This window comes from Choloepus didactylus, chromosome 14 (genome assembly GCF_015220235.1).
Source record: "Choloepus didactylus isolate mChoDid1 chromosome 14, mChoDid1.pri, whole genome shotgun sequence".
Taxonomy (NCBI): domain Eukaryota; kingdom Metazoa; phylum Chordata; class Mammalia; order Pilosa; family Megalonychidae; genus Choloepus; species Choloepus didactylus.
In genome coordinates, this window is record NC_051320.1 from 22,032,295 (window position 1) to 22,056,287 (window position 23,993).

General features: G+C 37.3%; 1 protein-coding gene across 7 annotated transcripts in view; it reads right to left on the reverse strand.

Moving 5' to 3' along the window:
• The window catches only part of PDE7A (phosphodiesterase 7A), a 145,488-nt gene that overhangs the window by 27,521 nt on the left and 93,974 nt on the right, over nucleotides 1-23,993 (reverse strand). For 5 of the 7 annotated variants that reach the window (XM_037803606.1, XM_037803602.1, XM_037803608.1 and 2 more), the window contains exons 4-12: nucleotides 18,443-18,594; nucleotides 16,424-16,487; nucleotides 10,873-10,968; nucleotides 8,902-9,002; nucleotides 5,681-5,812; nucleotides 5,405-5,496; nucleotides 3,267-3,411; nucleotides 2,577-2,673; nucleotides 1,822-1,902 (exon numbers count right to left, since the gene is read on the reverse strand). In XM_037803606.1, coding sequence (XP_037659534.1) covers nucleotides 1,822-1,902; nucleotides 2,577-2,673; nucleotides 3,267-3,411; nucleotides 5,405-5,496; nucleotides 5,681-5,812; nucleotides 8,902-9,002; nucleotides 10,873-10,968; nucleotides 16,424-16,487; nucleotides 18,443-18,594 — 960 coding nt within the window. Of the gene's footprint in view, nucleotides 1-226; nucleotides 1,632-1,821; nucleotides 1,903-2,576; nucleotides 2,674-3,266; nucleotides 3,412-5,404; nucleotides 5,497-5,680; nucleotides 5,813-8,901; nucleotides 9,003-10,872; nucleotides 10,969-16,423; nucleotides 16,488-18,442; nucleotides 18,595-23,993 lie in introns of those variants that run through there. The other 2 variants (XM_037803607.1, XM_037803605.1) reach the window with 2 other exon arrangements.

The window sequence follows — 23,993 nt, forward strand, 5'->3', positions numbered from 1 at the left end:
GGAGGGAGGGAAGGAGGGAGGGAAAGAAATACCGGTGTGACAGCATGTTAAAGTTGGTGGATTGGGGTATCAGGGGAGGGGGGGGTTAGGGTATGCTGGAGTTCTGTGTATGGGGTTTGTATTGTTTTTGCAACTGTTCCTATAACTTTGAATTTATTTCAAAATAAAATTAAATTAAAAAAAAAACACAAAAAACTGCAATGTAACATTTGTTTATTGTCCATTTTTTGGCACCGTCCATTCTGCAAAATTCCCCAAAGACCACCAACAGAGGTTCTTTAACCTCAACTGCAAGTTCTCCAATCATTAACTCAGGGAGTAATTTATTCAGGTGAAAAGACATTTATTTAAAGCAGCTGAAGCAAGTTCACTACCATTCGTTCACCCACCTTCAGTTCATTTCTCTTTTGCCAGTATCATATCTCTTCTTTTTGCATTTGAAGATTGTTCTACTTGAGAATCAAGACAGAAGCAGAACTACTTTTAAACCGTTTTAGTATCCCCTAAAATGAACGATGTCCCTTCTGCTGACCTCAGCATTACTGGGCAGCCTCAGCTCTCCTGGCACCGCGCCTACGCCCCTTGCCCACTCCTGGACTCAGGCTCTTCTCTTCATCTTCTGCACCCATCACCCCTCTGCAGTCAAACCAGTGACACCCACTTTCTTCCACGAGAATCCTTTGCAATTACAATGTAAGAATTACACTTCTGAATTGCTGACTCTGTAGAGCTGTTTTCCTTTCAGAGTATTATGCCACAGTATTATGCTATCTTCTGAATTTCTTTCTAAAGTTTGTGTACAAATTTCACTATGCTTAATCTAATCCTCAAAGTCCCTAAAAAACACCATTTACCAAAATGACCCTCCTCCCTCAGTACTTTGCTGGCTTCCTCTCCTTCTGTAATCTCCCCACTTTACAGCTAAACTCTAGCACCCCCAATCCTCACCAGTCTTTCCTATGCTCTTCTCCAAGCTGTGTGTATGTCGATCCCAGCACATTTCATTATGGTTTCTATTGCAGTTATTAATTCACTTAACAAATACTCCATAAGTGCCCCATGCTTTTAGGTGCTGTGTTAGTCTTTAGGAACACACAACAAAGACAAGGCAATGCACTCGGAGCTCTGAGAAACACGGATAAAGTGCTAGAAAGTGCCAAAGCCCTGCCTGGAGAGAGCAGCAGGAGGCTGCTGGAGCAGGTGATACCTGAGCCAGGTCTTCAAGAAAAAGGAGCCTGTCAGGTAGAAGGGAAGGGCTGGAAGGGCACGGAGAATGAAGGAGCATCACATATTTGGGAAACACTGAAGAGTCCTCCCAAGTTGCTGCAGGTAAACTGAAGGGGGAGTTGTGGAAGAGAAGATGGAACAGAGAAGCCGAGGCCTGTATAATATGTTGAGAAGTTTACATTTACTCTAACAGGCAGTGATAAAAGAGTCAGAAAAGTAAGCAGTGGTGGAAACTAGTCTTCACGTTATGACCATGCTCAGGGGTTCACCTTTTTTCAGGTTAAAATGGCAGTTCCAGGATTATGCAAAAGAAACTTCCACATGGGTGAATAACATACTCCTTCAGTTTTCAAACAGGAACCAATTCTCTGCTGTCTGCTCTGCAAAATTACACTTTTTATGACCTAAGATTCAATGAGAGTAACTTATACAAGCCATAACAAGGAAAAACTAGTTGAAATTTCTGAAGTTATTTGAAAAAAATAGAAATGAACACAAGTTTAAAATTTCATATTTCAAATGTACTTATCTTTGTAACAAAATTAAAATCAATGGTATTTTTCTAACTAGCTGTATCTAAATATATATAGTTACCAATCTGGATGTTGGCAATGGATTCAGTCTGACGATCACAAAATGGACTCACACCCAAGTGATACTTTTTTTCTATATCTCCTATAAATTTTAAAAAGAGATATGAATATTAATATGGAACATATCTGTTGGTTAAATACATAATAAGTCTTCAACTTAACCTGTAAGTATTTTAGGAAAACATACCATACTTCCTAATCCTTGTGAGAGGATGAATGGCTTCTAAATTCTTTTTTTAAGTTATTTGCACTCAGAAAGGACTGCCAAGCTGATATCCTATTTTAAATGAAGGAGGTGGAAAACTTTTATAGACGCTATCCTAAGACTGTAATTCTGTCAGCATTTTAATTTAAAGCTTATATTTCTAAAAGGACGGGGGATAAAATGAGGGTCCTTGGTTCTTGGCTTTAGATCACAAAAATGTTTTGCAGGTGCCCCTGGCCCATCACAATGACAAGGATGGAGCAAGTCTAGGGACTAGTCAGCCGGGTAGGGAATCCTCAATCCTTCACAGTAGAATTTCCAACCTGATGTATATCCATAAATGCACACAGCCATCTGATCATTCCAAAGGAAGACCAATTTTCAAAACAGATGCTCAATTTGTAATTACTGGTTAACTGTACATCTACTGTGAGTTGTCACTAAATAGAGCAAGCATCTGCTACACTCCTAACAATAGCTGAGTTCTTCATTTTATTCATATGATGCTAAAAAATGAACTGCATGAATTATCACTTCATACTGTAACTTGCCTTGATGGAAGAATTCTTCTGTTACTTTTTCACTCCACTGCTTGCTCAGTTCCCAGGTCCGACATGGGTTACAAATATCAGCACATTTCAATGCCATCTAGCAAACAAAATATTAAAATTGTTTATATTACTCTAATATATACTCTAATAATGGAAAAGGGCAGTTAAAAAAAAAAGAAAAAGGAAATGTTACAACAGAAAAATCCGTTGCCTCTTGCAATAATTTTATGATGCTTTCAGATCTACCAATCGTTTTTTGCAGATATACTGATGAAGAAGCTGTATGCCTGCCAGCCAAATTATAAGTGCTGAAAAATACCAAAGGCCAAGCACAAGGACGGTTCTGGATCAACCATAAAGCCACAAATAAATTACCCAATTCAAGCTCCTATTTTTCAGATGTGAGAACCAGCTGGAATAAAATGCTGTTTCTGATTGGTACCCTAATCTTGCAAGAATGTCTCAGTCAGAAATCTTGAGTATGTCAAATAACAAGGCCAGTGCCTTCCTAGACCACGGTTCAGCCAATGATCTCCTCCTGGGCAGTCTGTGTATGAGCTGAAGGAAACGCCTTAGCCTTCTTCAGGATTTCATCAACTGTGAAAGAGCACTCTGCTAGAATATTTCACTTTTATTTGGACAGGCACATGAGTTATCCTAGAAACAGTATCTTTCCAAGCCCCATTTTACCTGTAAAACTAAGTGCCGGTGACTGGCATCTTCTAGACATAAGTCCCCTCTATCCAAATGGGATCTAAACAGTGACAGATACTCGTTTTGGCGGCTGATATCTGTGGCGAGTATCAGAGCACCTATCTGGGCCTCCATCTGCTGCCTGGAATCAGAGAAATACGAAGAGAAAATATAAGACTCTCAATTAAATAGTTACTCCTTGATTTTCTTCCCCTTAAACTTAATACTTGCAAGGCTTTATAGAGTCCTAAGTTATTATTATGTCATTCAACTTTTAATTTACCAGAAAAAATGAATTCTAAAGAATGTATCCAAAAACTATTAAGTTAATCAAAACCAAAACTGGAGTGGTCATAGGAAAATGCCAATATGCAAATATTCCCAAAAGAGTGCTTTTATTTTGCCAGCCAAGGTAGCATGATTTGCTTTTATTTAAAAAAAAAAAAAAAATCTATATAAGATTGGTATTTGGTTTGAGAAAATTCTTTGCTGGGATGTACTGAGGGTAAACACCTTTGGCTTCCTTTGAGATCTGAAATGGAGGAGGAATATTCAAGTGGAGAGAATTTAATCCATTCCACAACTGCCTCCTGATTCCTACAGAAACTCGGACTAAGATGCCTGAATAAATCATGTGGAAATTTCCACTAAACAATTTAATAAAATTTAGATTCAACTATATTTTCAGGTTCAAATTCAAGAATAAATCAATTGTCTGTATAGGAATATCCAAATTTTCTGGAAGGGAAAAAGCAACCCGTTAACGCAAATAACAAATACATTATGGCATTTAAAAAATTGCCTCAAGTCAAATAACAAAAGAAATATATTAAAAAAAGAAGTCCTGCCTTCTTTTTTTTTTTTAAACAATGGGCCATGACAAACATTATCATTGTATAATGGTCACAAAGAGCTGATTAAATGTTATGAGTAAGGCTCACAATATTGAATATTAATAAAACAAACCCTAAACAAAGATGAAAAAAAAAAAAGTATGCTATTATGTAGTGCTCCTATTTTCAGTTTTTATTTTTTAAAAATCTGAAAATTCAAAACAGGTAATCATTAAATGTAAAACCTGATGAAAAGGGAATATATGAAAGCAAATATTTTAATCTGCTGTATGGATTAAGCAATTTTTATATTTGTACTACAGCAAGAAATAATTCTACTTATCCTATTGTCATAACTCCAAATGGTATCCATGAATAAAGATTTAAAAAAATAAAAAATGAAGTCCAGCTTTTTTCTTATGGTCATTACATAAAACACTTAGTTTTTTATAAAGTTGTTTTAAATTATGAAGGGGAAAAGGAAAAAAGAACAATGATAGTAATTTAAATTTTAATTCCCAAATTTTAATTTAGCCACACTATTCTTCTAGACTTAGATGGTTTACATCCACTTATATGGCTTTCTTAAATTAAATTTGTCTTCTCACCATGCAAAAGAAGCTTGCATTTGTGGACCTCACCATGACAATCACGTGAGACTTGGTTAACAACCAAACATAATTTTGGTCTTGTTTACATTAATGCTTTTAATTAGACTCTCAAAATGGTCTCCTTAACATTAAATTATTTTTTCTAAAATATTAGTATTTTCTGTTGTTCTTTCCATTGACTAATGTATCCTACAGCTCGAGAAGTGATTCCAAGATCAGGCTATTTAGTATATAAAACATTCTTTTTACTTTCTTAGAAGTTTTCAAAACTTCCTGAAACAGATTTTAAGGCATCTGTTTATTATACAAAATGTTTACCCTCTATCCAATTTACCTTCAAAACCTTAAGGTCCTATCCAGCTGGCTATAAAATGGAATACGTAATACCTATTTATCTGAGTCACGTAAACTACGATTTGGAGTGAATTTCATAGTACTCAAATCCACAGAGCAGCCTTTCATTGAAATAAATATTCACTAAAATACTGCAGACTGTACTGGAGAATGGGTTTTAATTACTAAAATTTGGTATAAATTTATAAAATAATGCTTTCATTAAAAGTTTAACAAAAACTGAAAACTGTGGAACACCAGGATATATTTAATATAACTTTTCAAACTTTATGAAATCGCTTTGCCAACTTAACTTCTAGAAAGCATAACAAATGAACTGTGCCTTATGCCAACATACCTGTGTTCCAAAGGCATGTGTGAAAATAAACCGGACTCTCTCAACAGCCCCACTGCAGATCTCCAGTGGTGATTTTCCAATACTGAGGTATTCTACAAATGGAAGTGCATTTCTGAGTTATTTAATGATAAGTCTCTTCCTGAACATAAAGAATTGTTAGTAATATTAATCTGGTAAGAATTCTAACAGTCATTGAGAATTTGCTATTTTCATTTCTTCAGAACATAAATTTTCTACAATGCAAAACAAATTAGATGATGATGAAATGGCACTAACCTTGTATAAAGTTGCCAAGTAATGGTTAGTTTTAATAAGAAAAGGCTGATTAACACCTGGGTGATCCAGATCATGAGTGGCAGCTGCAATTAAGCTCAGCAAGATATCCCAAGGAGTTACAGAACTGGCAAGCTAAAATATGAGAGAAGACAGATTAATCACACAACATATTTGAAATAAACTCAGCCCCATTACGATAGTTCTGAATTAGCCCCAGGTGGCCATTTTAGTGGTCTCCTCTTTCCAAAAAATGTTAATGCCACTGAGCGCCTACTGGTGCCAGCCTTGTCCTGGAGAGGACAGGAGAGCCCGGCCAGTCACTGCCTGCGTGGGGTTCCCCGAGCTCGTCGTTCCCCATCTTGTTTCTAGTAAGCCTAGTTCACATGGCAGTTGAGGTATAAAACACTGACTTTGGAAGTAATGGCTTCAAAATGACAAAATTTCATTTCAAAATGAAACCACAGAGCTTTGCTTGTATTATTGCAGACATTACCAACCTCAGACCTATAACTCTGAAGCTGCTTCCCAAATCAATTACGGGGTTTCAGTAACGTAATCTAAAATGTAACATAATTATGTTTAAAAAAGTTATTAAGTAATCATGTGAGTGGACATTGATGCCAAGTCTAATAAAATCCTCTCCCAATGGACACATTCAGAACAAGTGCACACAGTATACTCATATCAGAAAAAGCAGTCTTGTAAGATAGCAATTATAATTGTACTCAATCATCATAACTAAACTTATTTGGTACAATAATCTCAATAAATAAGTTTATTATTAACTGACATTGATAAAAAACAATCACCTTGCATATTTCACCTAATTTTCATGACCTTGTTTTCTAGCAAACTCCCATGTGCCTTGTAAGGGCCAACTCCACTGACAACCCCCCGCCCTTGCTCCCTGCTTCCAGCCCCTCCTCCCCACATAAATGACAAATGATTGGTTTGTGTTACTACAGCACCACACACATCCCACCAGAGCATGTTTTTATTTAGGTTTATGTTAAGGGAATGCTCTCTAAGCTTTTATGATAATGTACCCCGTCAGTAAAAAATTTTGAGCATCCATCATCAATATATGTACATTTACTTACAGATTATGCTACAGAATTAACTTATATTGCACATTATAAACATGGATCAAAACTGAAATTTTAAAGTAGATGAGAAACAAATCTAAATTCTAGTATTTTCTTTCTGGGCAAGGATGAATCATCTTCACCCACTCCCTGGATTGACTTCATCTCAGACTGAGGGTCTGAATCTACTGTAAGACTGCAAGCTTTTCTTTTTTTTTAAATCTAGTAACTATACATCTCAAAATTTCCCATTTTAACCACTTTCAAGTGTACTGTAAGCTTTTTGAAGGTAGAGAATGTGTGTATGTCTTATGAACATATAATATATTAAGCAATACACAAAAGTGTTATTCTTATCAATAATAACTAAAACAGAGGGAGTGGGAGAAGAAGAGACATATACTACTCTGGGATAATACAATAATCCCAGATTTAAACTTACAAAAAAATTAATGGATGACCACACATGACATCAAACCGTATCAGGTACATTAGAGAGTTAACTATTAAAAAATAGAAAAACGAAAAGAAGCAACTGAATATTTAAAGGGAAGTTTTAAGTTTGAAAGCAAAGAAATCACACGTGAAAAAAGAGAAATTTGCCTATGTAAAAATGTCATGTTGTACTTATAAAAAATTTTAATCAGAAAGTTTTGAGTATCATAATGTAGACACAGAATTCAACGGTACTAATACAACTTTAAGTAGATAAAAAAAGACATATTACTTAAATTCCTGTCATTATATCTGGTAATACCTGACAATAAAGAAGTGTAATGTGAAGGAGAAATTGCAAATCATTTAATGTAAATAAAAGAAAGTCAGATTTCACTTGCATCTGAGTCCTTTTGCAGTAAAACAGAAAATTATTAAATGGCGAGTTTGCTGTTTGATGAAAAGTCTCACTGTTCTCATTGTTTGCTAGTAGTACATTGATTTCCCACTGTAATGGTTATTGCAAATGTCAAGTTCATTTAATACATGACTTCAATGAATTTCAAAATAATTTCAGCATCCGTGACATGGGAAAATATGAGAAAAAAATAACCTATAATTGAAATTCAACAGGAAACAATAGGGAAAATTTTTTGTAGCAAATGATAAAGATCTAAACAGACATTTCCCCAAATAGGAAATATAAGAAGAAAAAAATCAATCATGTGGCTCCATTCTCAACTGGCATGACCTGATTTAGTGTTAACCTGCTTCCCTTAATATCTCACCAGAACTGAGATGACAGGAGAGAAGAGTCTTCATGCAGGGTTAGGGATAACAGATGTAATTTTAGAAACTCCAGGGAAAGGAAATTTCCACAGGCAGACATGGCTCCCATTAACATCTACAAGACTAAGATGCAGATTCTCCAATTCTGATTTCTCTGCTACACTTCAAGCTCTTTTATCCAACTGTATACTAGACATGTCCATTTGGCTATCTCAAAATACATTTACCTTCACAAATCCAAAATGGAACTCATCCAACTTGCTCTCTTCTCTGCTCCTTACCTCGCTGAAGGTTTTCATCCTCTGCTCAACTGCCCAAAACAGTCATCAACTTCCTCTCTTTCTTTCCCACATATGCAATCAAACACCACGTACTGTTAATTCTAATGCCCAAGAGATCTTAAAACCCTTCGCCATCCAGTTCTCTCCTTCCCAAAGGGTACTTCCTCACTCTGGGCCACCATGATCTCTTCCAAGGAGCACTGAAATCACTCCTGACAGGTGGTAATGTTTCTGGTCTTGTTTGACTGACTTTCACACCACAGCCAGGGTAATTTTCCAAAGTCTCTTGCTTTCCTTCCCAAGTTCCCTATTCATTCACTGAAACCAAACTAACCCTTCCCTCCCCTCCAGGAGCTTGTCTCAGAATAATGCTGAACATCCTAGCACAGCTGCCCGGTATGATCTGGACCTTGCTTGTACTTCTCCAGCCTCGGTCTCCACAATCACCCTAATTCCCTAGCTGTTGCACTTAAAAACATAACCACGTTTGGAAACGTTAGCAAACTAGATCTCCTTGTTTTAAAGGGAGCATCTGATCTTGAGTCAGGCACCAAGTTTTAAAGGAAAAATCTCAAAGTAAATCCAAAAGGCATTTTTATGATTTTCACCCAGGTTAAATTCATTCTCTTACCTTCGGTTCTTTTAAGTAACAGTGCATGGCCTGAGTGACGTCTGCAGCATGGACTGCATTGTGGTAAGGGTTCTGACTGTGGTAATCCTCTTGAATCAGAACTGCAGCAAAGAAAAAAGTTCCCAAATGTCATCGTAAATGGGGGACACGTACAAATACAAAAGTTGTGATACTTAATGGATTGTCCATTTATACTTTTCATGTAGATATAAGCCAAGGTTGTTCAGATTCAGGGGCATGATAATGACCTCGTAACTCACATGTAAATTCAAAGAATCCAATGCCAATTTGACACCTTATGGAACGAAACTTTGAGACTTTTTATGTCAAAATTGTGAAATAAATATTTCCTGTCATTCTTTTTTATTTTAAATGTGAGTCTGTCACGATGCCAAACTCATCTGACTCTTTAACTTAGAAGAGGTTCTCATTTTAATAAAAGCAGTACAATTCATTCAATAAATATGTATTGTGACAGGCACTGTTCCAGGTGCTAGGAATTCAACAGTGAACAAAAGCTAGCAAAATCTTTATGAAGCTAAAATTTCATAGACAATGGGGTATATGAAAACAACCCAATTGGTATACCACCAGTTTAGTTAAGGCTTGACCTGGAATTTATTTTTTTGGCAGTAGGGATGACTTTTCTGTGAATCCTCCTTGCCCTTTTGGCTCAGTTTCCTTAAAGGAAAGGATTTATTATTACGAAAAAAATTATAATAAAGGCATTTCTTATTACGAAAGAGCAGGCTAGGTGTAGGGGTGAGAGCTGAACCCAGAACCTCACAGCCCAGCACTGCAACCCAGTGGTCTCAAAGGAAAGGGGGCTGGCCCTGACGTGGGGGAAATGCAAGCTGCTGGGGAGTACATACACTGTTAGAACTATTTACTTTGATTCCATTCTTTAAAATAGCCTTGTTAATATCTATTTTTATATGTTTTATAATGTGCAAAATATAGTAGTATAGTTTTAGAGGCATGCAATCCATGAATATATATGCACTGAAAAGTTTCTCGAAAGTCCTGGATAATAAATTTATCTTATTCTGGTACTTAACTGGAGAGCAATATCATCATCTTCTTTAAAAAATGATAAAGAATCTTCCTGCTGCCTATTTTTTTCTAAGATATTTCCTTATTTGGTGAAACACTTTAAATTTTTCCAAACGATACCATATAAATATCGCCCTGCTCATTTAAACATATTCTGTTATGAACATTTCAAAATTTACCCTTCAAGATAATCTTTAAAATCTACTGTCAAGAGATTTCAGGGATCAGGAAAAGAATAGCTCTAAGTGCAATGCACTCGATCTTTTAAAATTTTAGCCTACAAAAATTTAGATCATTGTGTCATCTTTATTTGATCAATGGAAGAGGCTGACTGTGGTATTATCCCAATTCTTTGCCATTCCCTGTATCTGTGTGACTGTGCAGCTCCTTCATCAGGAGTGGAGTTCGCTGGCCCCGAACCCCACCCCCCATGTGACTTGCCTTGGCCGAATGTGGGGGAAGTGAAGTGAGCCCATTCTCATCCTGGGGCTCAAGAGGCCTGGGCATGTCTGCCCTCTCCTGGAAATCTGCCACTGCCATCTGAACAAGCTCAGCGTGTTGAGAAATACATAAACACTTCTTTCTTTTTTGTTCTTAATGTGAATCTCTTATATGGTGCCAAACACCTCTCCTCTTTTAACTCGTTAAGAGATCGTGCAAAGCAAAACCAAGTCAGGCTTGTTGTCCCAGCTGAGGCCCCAGACAAGATCTGCAAAGCAAATCTGCAGCTCACCTGCTCACTGACTGCAGGTGCGTAACTGTAGGAGCTAAATAAATGCTTGGTGTGCACTCTGCTTTAAAGCCAGTAAATTTGGGGGTGGTCTGTTATTCAGCAGTCTTTAACTGAAATAACCAATATATGATATAAACAAGTTCTTACATAAATCTGGTTACTACTAATGGGTTAGAATCACTTACCTAAAAATCTACGAAGTTTCATCATATCTAAATGGAAGTACTCAATTAATCCATGAAGACTAAATAAATGAAAGGTTAAACTTACTAGACTATTTCCTAAAAAGAAAGGAGAGAGACTACATTAGTAGGAAATAAAAGCTAATGTGATTGCACTGTGCTCCCAAATATGGATTTTGAATACAAAACATGGAAAGAGAGTGTTTTCTGTCTACTGAAAATCCACATCTTTGTATTTTATCAGTTATGAACTTATATGCAACACCTTTCTTCCATTCTAAGAAAAAATGAATTTTTGTTTCAGTTTCCCACAACTGCAAGGCACTGAATGATAAGCATTTCAGATGCAATAATTTTTTTAAAAGGAGTCAAAATAATTAGAATCAATCGTAGAAAACTGAGAATTGTCTCAAACTGAATAAGTTATTTGACTTCTGAAGCACCTAAGACATGGAAGAACTTAGCTTAACTGGTGCCTTTTTATTCTTTTCTCTAATTTTCTCTAATGATTATACTACCTTTAAATTCTAGTTCTTTGGAATAATAAAAATGTAGAATTTCAGAAAATCATAATAATCAAGACAAGAAAAAAGAATCCCTCATAACCCAACAGCCCTAAGCAACTGCTGTTATTTAAATGCTAATTCCTATGAATCCTTTTGTCTGTCTGGGTTTTGTAACACGTACAAATGCGTCTTTGTATAGATTAACATATCCTTGTTTAGCTCATACAATGACCTATATTTCTGTGCCAATACTCAGCTTTAACTTTTGCCTCTGATACAAAGTTAATCCTCCCTCATTACAATTTTTTTTAAATATCTTTATATTCTCACTTCTTTATCCTTCTATAGGAACATCAGAATAAGTCTGTCCAGTTGTCAATCACCTCAAAACCCCTGAGCTCCACACTGCACGTTAAGCCTCCCCTCTGACCAAACTCGGCACCCCTCTCCCTCGCAGACTATCCCTGTGTCTGCTCCTAAAATTTTCACTCCAGAACCAACAAATGTCCCTGTTCCTCAACCTCTTCTAACACCCCCTTTACCACCCTGCTTTCACTGAAACCTGCCTGTCCCAGGGCAAACTGTCTTGGCTGCAACCTTGTTAGATGGAGGGTGAGTTCATTCCTATACTTTCAGGGCCAAGAGGGGGGGCCAACGTCCTCCGTGTTCTCCAAGGTACTCTTTCAGGTTGCGTCTCCCCTTCACCAGGATCTTGAAGCAGACACACTCGTGCACATGCACAGACACACGCACACACATCCTGCTCCTTTGATGCATGTACCATTTAGCTATCCCATTTTTCATTATTAAAATAATTCTCTTGAAGATACCCTTAATACATTTGGCACCTATGGCCCTCTAACCCTCCATCATTATAACTATGGAGTAAAACCCTATCCTTGTGGAACTCAACCACTTGCCTTCTTCATAGCTGGAGCAGAGAACCTGAGAATACCTGGAAGCAGGGACGCAGTCATAAAACTCGGCTGAACTCTATAATTTACAGTCAACACTATCTGGCAATCTTATTATGTTTTTCTGGTGAAATGGCTCTTTCCCTTTTTACAATATCTACTTTCAAGCCTTCTCTAATCTTCTCCAACTTTCAGAGTCTTCACTTCCCACCCACCCCTCACTTTCACCAGGTGATCTTGCCTCACACTTCACAGAGAAAACAGAAGCCCTCAAAGGAAGACTCCGGAATGTTCCTGCCTCAAATCTACAACACTATCCAAATCTACACCTGTCATTTTTCTTTATCCTCCTGGGCAATGAACAAGTTTCCCTTTGTTTCACATTCCGGTCCCTCCATGCCTTCTCAGATAAAGGTGTTTTCACGTTCTCTCTCGTTCCCCCCTCTGGCCTCCTTTCTAAAGGACCCTTCCTGACTCTCTGGGCCTCTCTACTTATCACCCTCACTCTGCCCCTAAGTTTCCAGAATGGTTGCTACACGCAATGGGGGTTGACTTCCATTCATCTGTCAATGTCAACTGGAGTCACATTAAGTCTAGAAATTAAACTTGGAAACAGTTGCCATTTTCATTATGTTTAGTTTTCTGTTCCATGAACAACTCTCCATTTTGTATACCTTGTATTATAGTTCTCAAAGTTTTGTAGATTTCCTCCGAAGGACATATATGCCATATTATTTCAGCAATTAAATAAATTATATATTTTAAAGAGGTATGATCTCATAAAATACTGCTCACAATCAGGTAGTAACAACATAACCATGACTCTAGAATTCTCTAAAGAAATTTATGATTCTTACTAAAATATAGAAAGGACATAATATTAAAATTTCATAGTTATAATCGTACAAAGGATAATAAAGGACTAATTGGCTGAACTTGTTATCCCAAACTGGCTAATCAATTCTCAGCAGAAGCCCATGGCTGAGGAGAAAGTAAATTAACTGGAATAATATTTGCATGAGCAATACTGAAAAGGATGTGGAGGCCAAAAGAGATTCTTTTAGAAACCTACCTGACATATCTCTTCCAAATCTTTTTGTATTTTTAAGAAATATAAGTGTTAAAATGCATTCATACACTGATAGCATTCTCCTGGGGCAAACATGAGCCATGTTGTCTGCAAACATCTGCGAAGAAGTGAGCTATTTTCCTCTTATTACTGCCATGCCAACTTTTCTTGAAATATATACGTAGATATTTCAGAATATGTATTTACTCTGTATAGTCATCATAGGGATCTTTCGAAATCATTTTCCAAACCTAACAAATTACCAATTTCTAGGGTCTAGAAGAAGTTTTTTAAAAGCTACAATCTAATGGGAAAATACCCTCTTCTGGGATTCAGGCAAACTGCAGTTAGAAGACTCACGTTATGTCCCCGCCAAGACATGTAGAGGAATCTGACAGGTCCAAATCTATTGAAGTGTACTACCCATATGGAATTTTAAAAATTGCATGCAACATTTTTTTTTTCCCTCTTCAATACACGAGATACCAACTGAATATTTTAATACCAGCAAATAAGAACATGGAAAGCATAATATATCTCACCTATCACACAAATCAATGAAATATATCAAAACAAGTAATACTTAATTGACATGTTAAACAAAACACAGACACAGAATATTTTCTTTATGGAAACAGAAACGAACACTCTCTTGGGAAAGAAAATTGTATTTATAGAAAAGCTACTTTCGTAAAAGTATATCAAAGGATTGAACTGTCTAAGTGCAGCAGCCCTTGACGGTTTTTCAAAGGTGACTGCAGCCAGGAGCCTGGCAGGCTTAGCCGACCGTCTCACTGCAGGCCTGGCTGCACATGGTGGCTTTCGGGGGCGACAAGCCAACTCTTGCTACCTCACAGCACCCTGACTCCCATCCCCTGTAAAAGAACATTGCATGGATCCTACCAGAAAAGAACTACTTTCCTCCCTGGAGGGTACAAGTTGGAAACCATTTGCCTTGGCATGAATCACTGATTTCTGCCTCTCCCCTGACCCCCATATATCATTTAGGACATTACTAAGAAAATATTGGCTCAACAGGCAAGAAGGCAGAACTATACACTTGGCTACCATATATGTCTACTGTCTAGAATTCATTTCAGGCTAAAACATTTCTGAAAGGAAAGCAGGTGCAATTACATAATGCAAGTTAAATGAATTATCTTCTCCATGTATAAATTCCCATATCTTTCAGGGGGCTGCAGTTGACTGAAAATATTTATCATGACCTATGAAATCATAGGAGAGTATACACAGGTGATTTATACCAACTCCTACTGATCTTGGATCAACCCTAAGAAAAACCATTCAGCCAACCTCTCCATAAATCCAGTGAAGCCATTACAGGGAAAGCAAAGGGCTCAGTTAACCAACGTGGACTGGTGGTGATTACTTCTGCGTGTCCTACAGCCGTCAGCCTCTTTGCACTCTCGCCTGGTTGCACACAAGCCTCCCTGACTCAAGGGATATGCACTTTTTAAAAATAGGATACAGAGGAGAACAATCAACTATTTCAATGAGTAGCAGTGTCCCAGAAGACTAATAATAGGCTATTATTAGCTGTTAGAATTTATATAAGGCTAAACCTTGAAGGTGTTAAGAGTGATGCTGTTCCATCTTTCTTTATCTTCAGACACTAACTAAAGGAATATTCATGTTGAGTAAGGAAAGGGGATTCCTCACATCTAAAGAGGCTGGGCCACCTGAAACTTCACTACCTATATTTTCAAAAAGGGAAGGCTGAAGGGAGGGACAACTGGGTAAATAAATGACAGTAGAGCCTCTCCTGTGTTTAATGGGCCAAGGTGGAGGGCAGGGAAGGGACAGAACACTTAGACACCAGAAGGAAAGGGGAGGGAAAGGAAAATAGAAAAGGGGAAGGGTGAAAAGGCAGCAAAGGGTAAAGGAGGCTTTGCTGATAAAAGCAAACAATACTGTCTTCACAATTTGGCCTAGGAGGGGTCCGATTTATTTTCTTTGAACAGCATGCAGAGTATTTTCACTCTGCATGGCCACCTGGCCTAGGAGGAAAAATGTAGTGTTACTTAATAAACAAAAAACAAAAAACACTCTAGACCTACAATGATTCTCAAGATGAATAAAGTTATATTTGCCCGCTTGTTTGTTTCATATACATGGCTTCCTTACAAAAGAAGCATCATTCTAAAGTGAAATAAGAAAAAGCAGGTAATTTCCAAGTAGAGCAGTGAACTACATATTTATTTCTTCATTCTAAATAGTCTGACTTCTTCAGTGTATTTTCCACTCTGACTTATTTTATTAAAAAGCTATCAAGACACAAAAGGGGCAAAGGCTAATTGAATTACACGTACCACAATGAATTATGCCCCAAATTTTATCCTAAGTAAAAGTGACTCCCAAAGAGAATCCTGTTCTTGTTCCCAAAGAACATGCTCCTGTTCCCAGAGAGAAAAGGGAACATGATCTCCCCACCCCCAAAAAAACCCAGGGGGTAAATGGATCACATCCCCCATGGAAGCTGTTTCCCAACCACTCACACCCCGTTGATTCTGGTAAGCCCCTACAGACGCCCGTGCTCTCTCCCATAAACCACCAGTCTCTCGGACACAGAGAACAGAGGCCTGAGAACCACAGCGCAATGAGGAAGGCAGGATGCCTCCCCAAGGTCTCTAGCCCACCAAGCACTGGCGGCTATCAAAACTGGAACACGATACCAGAAGATATCGCTGTAAATGGCCACAATCAAAAAGAAGAAACCAAAAAGGAAAAATCAAGAACATAATGAGAAAATAATACTCACTTTGGGATATTAATAATAACAGCACTAATTAGAGAAGGCCAAGAAATGAGGATATCTACTTTTGATGTCTAACAAAAGTAATAATCAAAAAAAAGAAAACTGTGAGGTTGATACTCGAGTCTTATAGATCAGTCACTAAGGGAGGCACAAAGTGATGGCACCTCTCCGGCAGACAGAGGGCTCGTCATTGTGAGGAAATAAAAGCAACAAATCACCATGGCTGTACCATCAATGCAGTAATCTACAAAAACTGTATTAACTTGAAAAAGTCAAATTCTTCACTTACCATTTGTTAGTCTATCAAATAGAAAGATATCAAAATTCCAATTTCCAACTTTTTCCAGCATACACTGAAATGAAAACCAAACATGCCTACTGTAATTTACTTTCAATAACATTCTCTGTCTTTGTAGACAGTCCATAGAGAAGTTAATGAAAATGGAAAGTGAATGATTTACTGTAAGAAATGCCAAGTATCATTCTCCTTTTTATCATGGCCTTTCCATTTGGCTCCCCCCCAAAAAAAATTCCAAAAAGATAAAACTCCATTTGAAAAACAAAGTATTACTTTTCAATTAAGGGATGTGCAGATAAAGACAGTGTTTTTTCCCAACTTGCTCCTATACTATGAGCCTTCAAGAACCCTAATATAATTTAAAATCACAGAGGTTTGGTTCACAGGCTAGAAACTGATTTTTAAAATCTAGTAAAGATAAGTTGTAATAGCTATCAAGTGCTTACTATATTCCATGTGGTGTTATAAATGCTTCACTTGATCTTTTCCTACTCATAAAATACATCAAGCAGCTACTATTTTTAATCCTCGTTTTACAGATGGGGAAACTGAGGCAAAAAATAATTTGCTCAGTTAGAAAGTGACAGAAGTGGGATTTTATATCAGGCAGTCTGATTCTGGAATCTAGGCATTTGAAATCTATACTATATCATGCTTAAATTATTTGCTATTCTATGTTTAAAACACACTCTCAAATTATGGGGAATTTTTTACATTCTTTAAATGTTCTTAATAAAATAGTTAATAGCATTTACAGTCAATCCTCCTTATTTGCGGATTCTGTATCTACAAATTCACCTACTGGCTAAAACTTATTTGTAACCCTTGAAATCAGCACTCGCAGTGCTTTCGTGATCATTCGTGGACATGCACAAAGTGGCTAAAAACTGAGCCACCTGATAATGCATGTTCCTAGCCGAGGGTGATCAAGGAGACACTCTGCCTTCTCATTTTTAGCTCTCATACTGTAAATAAGTGACCATTCCACCCTATATTTAGTGCTTTGTTTTTGCATTTTCTGTGTTTTTTTTTGCTGGTGATTTCACTGTTTAAAATGACCCCCAAGCTCAGTGCTGAAGTGCTAGCTAGTGTTCCCAGTGCAAAAAGGCTGTGATTTGCCTTAGAGAAAACACATGTGTCAGATAAGATACATTCAGGCATAAGTTAAAAGTGCTGTTGGCTGTTGAGTTCAATGTTAATGAATCAACAGTATATATTAAATAAAGTGTCTTTAAATAGAAACACACATAAAATACAGCTAAGTACTGATCAGTTGACGAAAATGTTGTGATCAGAGGCTCCTGTATTTCCCTTAGAAGAGATGGTTTAGGATTTGCTAAGTCAGTATTTTTGGTCACTTTACAGGACATAAGTACCATGAATAATGAGAATCGACTCTGCTACATTAATTTAAGGGGGTATTATTTTGGCCAAGTAAATAAATCCCACAAAGACCCTAAATCCCAAATAGATTCTATTTTTCAAATACTTTTCAAATATTTAACATTCACAATCACTGGGTTTCATCAAAATATGTCTAAAACCTATCTCAATGATGCAAAGGACTATGAAAAACCATTTGACTGGAAGTCATGAGACATAACTCCCTGTGCTGGACTTATCCCTAAGGCTGGGTAAGCTCAGCCAAGACTCTAATGCTCTCGAGGCCGCAGTCTCCTTCCTCATAGAATACAGGGAGCAGGAAATCACTAACATTTCCCCAATGTTAAGATTCTATATGATCTTATGGTTTAATGTTCTATCGATCCACTTGTTACTTATGGTAAATTCAATGAAAATATTTTCAATATTTTAGTTATTTTAGAATTTTCTGTTCTTTGAATACTTAGTTATAAAATGAACAGCCATTCTAAAACAAAAACCTACAAAATGGTCTCAATTTCCATTCAAAGACAAAATTTATGGCTCTGTAAATTAGTACCATATGGAAAAAACATCTTCAAGAAATTTATCAAAAAATTAATGTTTTCTTGAAAAAGCTATACACACCTTGGCTTGTCCATTATAATCATCATCTAAAATGTTCAGAGAATTTGAAATGGTAGTACCACGAAAAAAACGTGAAGATCTAAGATATCGCTGGAAACTTAGTAACCTTCTGATATTCCTTGCAGAGACAGAAACTTCAATTTCAGATTGAGCTGAAATAAAAGGAGTAAAAGGTGAGTCAAAACTATGCATGTGCTACCTTTGCAATAATTTTTCTAATTATATACATGTATTTTTTAAAAATTAATCATTCTACCACATATCTAGGAGTGAACAGGTACTTAATTTCTGTCTTCAGTTGTAGAACTAAATAGGAAAGGGTAAAAAGCCAATTCTGACAGCATTTAGAAAGCTCATGAAGAATGTGGCTAGAATAATAATCAGTTTTTAACTTCCAAAAACTATCATCTAACATTCTGTTGCTTTGAAAAACATTACGAATCAGAAACACAAAATCTGGTTTCATAGGTCCCTATGTGAGACTCTATAAATAAAGTTTCACTCACTAAGTTTATTTTTCAGAAACTTAAATCCTCCAGAGTGTTCCTATGCCAGGTAAGTCCCAAAACCCAGAGGCAACACACGTTTCAAGAACATCAACTAGATGCAACCCCCTCCCCCATAATGTTGACACCCCTTTTCAATATGAACAAGCTAGGGATGTCACTGCCGAGACATCCCTGAAGATCGAGAAAGGGAACAAACGAGAGGGAGGGGTAGCAACGGACAAGATAGGACTTAACAAAGGGTTATGAATACTAAATCTTCATGTAATTCTTTGAAATTTGTGCTCTAACTTCTCATTAAATCATACTTCTGAAAATCATCACTTTTCTGTATATACGTTATATTTCACAATTTAAAAAATGTGGTTTCATTCTACCTTTCATAATGAGAAGCCAGGTCCCAAGTTACATATAAGACTTAAACAATTACACAACTAAAACATTTCAAATCCTAATAAGGTATTTATTATTCCAAATGTTACCTTATGATAATTTATTTAGAGGAAAACAAAAGGAAATGGAATAGGGAATAAAGTGATTTGTATCCTTCATAAGGGTTCTAAAAGATACAGGGAAGAATTCTGTGAGGTGAAAACTCTAGAAAAGATGTGGTTCTACACTGGAGCTGACGTGTCAACTTTCAGTAAGCCTATGTAGTGGTTTAAAGCTGTGTGTACCCCAGAAAGACATGTTCTTAAATCTACTCCATTCCTGTGGGTGTAGACCCAATGTAAATAGGAACTTTTGATGAGGCTACTTCAGTTAAGGCGTGGCCCAACCCAATCAGAATGGGTCTAAATCTACTCTTACTGGAGTCCTTTATAAACGAAATGAATACTGAGAGAGCGAGCGAGACAAACAGGCAGACAGAAAGAAGCAAGAAGCTAAAAGCAATGTAACCTGCAAGAGAAGGGAGAGACAAGCAGACGCCATGTGCCTTGCTGTGGCAAAGACAAGGATCAGCAGCAGCTGGTCCTCAGGAAGAAACTATCACCTTGATGATGCCTTGAAATGGACGTTCTCATGGCCTCGAACTGTGAGCTAGTAAGTTCCCATTGTTTAAAGCCAACCCATTTCATGGTATCTGCTTTTAGCAGCCTAGGAAACTAAAACAGTCTAACAGAAAAATTTTCCCTCAGTGTTAGAATAAACGAAAGCTTCTTTGACAGAGAACCAGATGAACTAATAGACTTTGGTTAAAATACAAACTAGAATCAAACTAAATTCAGTGAATTATTCACACTATGAAATACATGAAATTAAGATTTATGACCAACAAATCATCCTCTCTCCTATTAACTTCAATCACCTTAAAACCACCAGGTGGAATGGCACGTAATCAAGCATATTCTCTTTCATGTGTCCAGTCACTCACTCCTCTATCACTTCTATTAGCCTCTGTATCCTTATCTATAAAGTTTGGTGAAAGCACCTAATCCTGAGGGTGCTGGATTAAAAGAGATAAGGTATACAGAAGGCTGATACATAGTAGGTATTGAAAAAATGGCAGCAATGTGGGAGATGATGAAATTGATGCTGAGACCATTGCTAAGAGGTGCACGTCCAGGCAATTATCCTAAATTACAAATCTGTACGTTATGTGGCTCTAAATAGAGCAGCTCTTCATCATCTTAAAACAAGATCCACCTCCTCAGCCTGGAAGAGAGGCCTCAGGTACCCCCTTCCCTGGGAAGCTCACCTCAACACCTACAAGCACACTCACATGAGGAGGGGCGGGAGGCACCTCCTCTGGGTCCCCCAAAGCAAGCATCTCGTATTGCACTTCTGACCTTGCATAACTGCTTTCTTCTCTGTCTTCTCCAACAAAGGGTGACCTCCAATACCAGCAGGGACTATTTTCTTTTTTTGTCTCCGAATTCCAAAACCTAACAGTGCCAGGTAAAAAATGGTTTACCTCCCTCATTTTTCATCCTAATGAGTCTAAAATCCAAAGTATCTAGAGTAACTGTGGAGTGAAATTTCTGATCTTTATCACCGTGACTTACACAAAAAGGACTAGAACCAGAATGGTAAAATTGTCAATATCAAGTAATTAAGTTTGCACTAGAATTCGTCACTTCTGCTTGAACAAATGAAGAGTAGACAGTTCCGGGAAAGCAATGTTCCAAGTGTGCTTTACAAAAAAGTATCTCATTCAGTCCTCAACAATCGCAAAATATAAACATTATCCTCCATTTTACACATGAGAACACTGAACCTAAAAGAGATTATAGGCAACTTGCCCAAGGCCATATACCCAATATAGGACACCAGGATTCAGAAACACCAATGTGTCTGCAAAACCTGTGTTGTGCCCACCAAACGTTTTATCATTTCACTATAGCATTGTTTACCGACTGTTTATCACAAAATGCTGCATATACGATTATTCAAAATAGTCCTTACTTCAGATGAAGGTATGTACAAAAATAAACAGAGAAGGAAATAAGCTAAGGTACAGTAAAATAAGTGTATAATGTGACCCTTCTGGTTTTATTCCTAGAAGAGAGTAGATCTGGAAGGGACACCATGGAACAGCATGAATACGTGGAGAGGCGATGCAATCTAACTAATATAACACTAGGCCTCCATCCCTGCATTTCTAAGGCACTTTACAATTTTACAAAAACATGTTCATATCCACGGTTCCATTTAGTAACCACAACAACCTTAGAAATGTAACCTCAGAAACAAAGGTAGCAATACAATATAATTAATACACTGGAGCTACTGGAAATTTTGCAGTGTGCTAGTTTGAATATATTATGTCCCCCAAAGGCCATTATCTTTGATGTACTCTTGTGTGGGCAGACGTTATCAGTGTTGATTAGACTGTAATTCTTTTGAGTGTTTCTTTGGAATGTGCCCCACCCAGCTGTGAGTGACGACTCTGATTGGATAGTTTCCATGGAGGTGTTGCTCCACCCATTCGGGGTGACTCTAAATTGAGTCACTGGAGCCATATAAATGAGCTGACGGACAGAGGGAACTCAGTGCAGCTGTGAGTGATGTTTTGAAGAGGAGCCACAGCCAAAAGGGACACATTGAAGAAAGCACAGGAGCTGCAGATCAGAGTTTGAAGACGGCCATTGAAGGCCGACTCTTGCTCCAGAGAAGCTTGAGAGAGTCCCAAGTGCAACTAAGAGTGACATTTTTGAGGAACTGCGGCCTAGAGAGGAACATCCTGGGAGAAAGCCATTTTGAAACCAGAACTTTGGAGCAGATGCCAGCCACATGCCTTCCCAGCTAACAGAGGTTTTCTGGACACCATTGGCCATCCTCCAGAGAACGTACTTGATTGCTGATGTGTTACCTTGGACACTTTATGGCCTTAAGACTGTAACTGTGTAGCCAAATAAACCCCCTTCTATAAAAGCCAATCCATTTCTGGTATTTTGCATTCCAGCAGCATTAGCAAACTAGAACATGCAGCAAACACGTTATCTATTCATTATGGGATCGTACCTTAAAAAAGTTCAAGGTCATGAGCACCACTTTGTGAGCATTTCCTTCAATTTATCTTAAATCACTGGCAATTACACTGCATTGTGTGTGTGTGTGTGCACGTGTACACATTTCTAGCAGGATTACTGTTTCAAATTATATGTCCAAACTAATGCATCCTTAAAGTAACCCTGAGAATCTCTTTGGGAGGACAACTGCATAAGAGCCAAAAGATGAATTAGTCCCATTTGAGGAGGAAAACTCCAGCAATTTGATCCATATGTAGTTCCCTATTTTCAACACCACAGGATTCTCCCTTCCATGTTTGGTCAGCTGGCTCTGCTTGGGAGCCAGGGCCCAATCCACCGAGATTATGGCTGTATCCTCCCCCTTCTTGCTCCTACTTTCTAGGTGACTTCATTTTCCTTAACTAAAAAACATTAACAATAGTTCATATCTTGTTTTCTGTTTCACAGAGCCCTGAAGTTGAGACTTGTTGTCAAGAGTTCTGTTAAGCTGAGATGCACATCAGATACTGATGCAAAGGACAATGCGTGCTCATTATAGGAGCCAAATGCCTTCTGGGAAGACTAACCCCATAAATAAATTTACACAACAGGATAAGGAACAGACCTTTACTTAATGATAGAACTGCCTTAACAATTCCTGGTTATTTCACAGACAAACTAAGGACAGAGAATCTACCCAGAGAAAATGACAGACCATTCAGAGAAAAACGTCTTCGTCACCCAGAGGAGTCTGAGGGCCTCGTACAAGCCAATACCTAAGAAGATTATATTTGAGAAAGAACTGAAAATCCCACAAGACCTTGCAGAGATGAAACTAAAACTACCCCAAAAAGCTTAGTCTAAGATTTAATATAGAACCAGAACTTAGGGAGATTTTGGATTTTTTTTTCATTAATTTAATTTTTGAATAAGCAATGTATTCACATGGTTCAAAAATGAAAAAAAAAAAAAGTAATTAAGAATCGCATTGAAAGTCTCACCCTCCACCCCATCCAGCCAACTCCCAGCCCTCCCCTCAAATGATCACCTTTCTTATAAATCCTGAGTTTTCTGATAAAATGTATGCAAAAAATATTATGTATTATTTTTCTACTTCTTTTACATAAGTGGCAGCATATTATACAACCTGTTCTGCATCTTGCTTTTTAATTGATGTTGGAGCTCTTTCCCTGTAAGTAGAGAGCTTCTTCATTCTTTTATAAGGTTATAAAATACTTTATCATGTGGATGAACTATTATCTATTTAACCAGTCCCCTACTGAAGGACATTGCCACAATTTTATAATTTGCAAAAATACCTTTGTTTTGTTATAAATGCGCTTTTATTTCTACTACTTGATTTGTCAGTTTTCCATCATACTTTAATTTTCAGTTACACACAAGGAAATCATTCTATATCCTTTACTTCTCCAATTTTTTTTCGCTTATCAGGGCATATAACATCTACCTTTTTTCCTTTCCACCCTAATCCCCACTTTAATTTTAGATTTAGCTCTAGAATTTAGTATTTTCAACATTACAAGTACTTTTACCATGGCCTTTCCAGTTATCTTTTGGTTTGCTTAGGTTCAT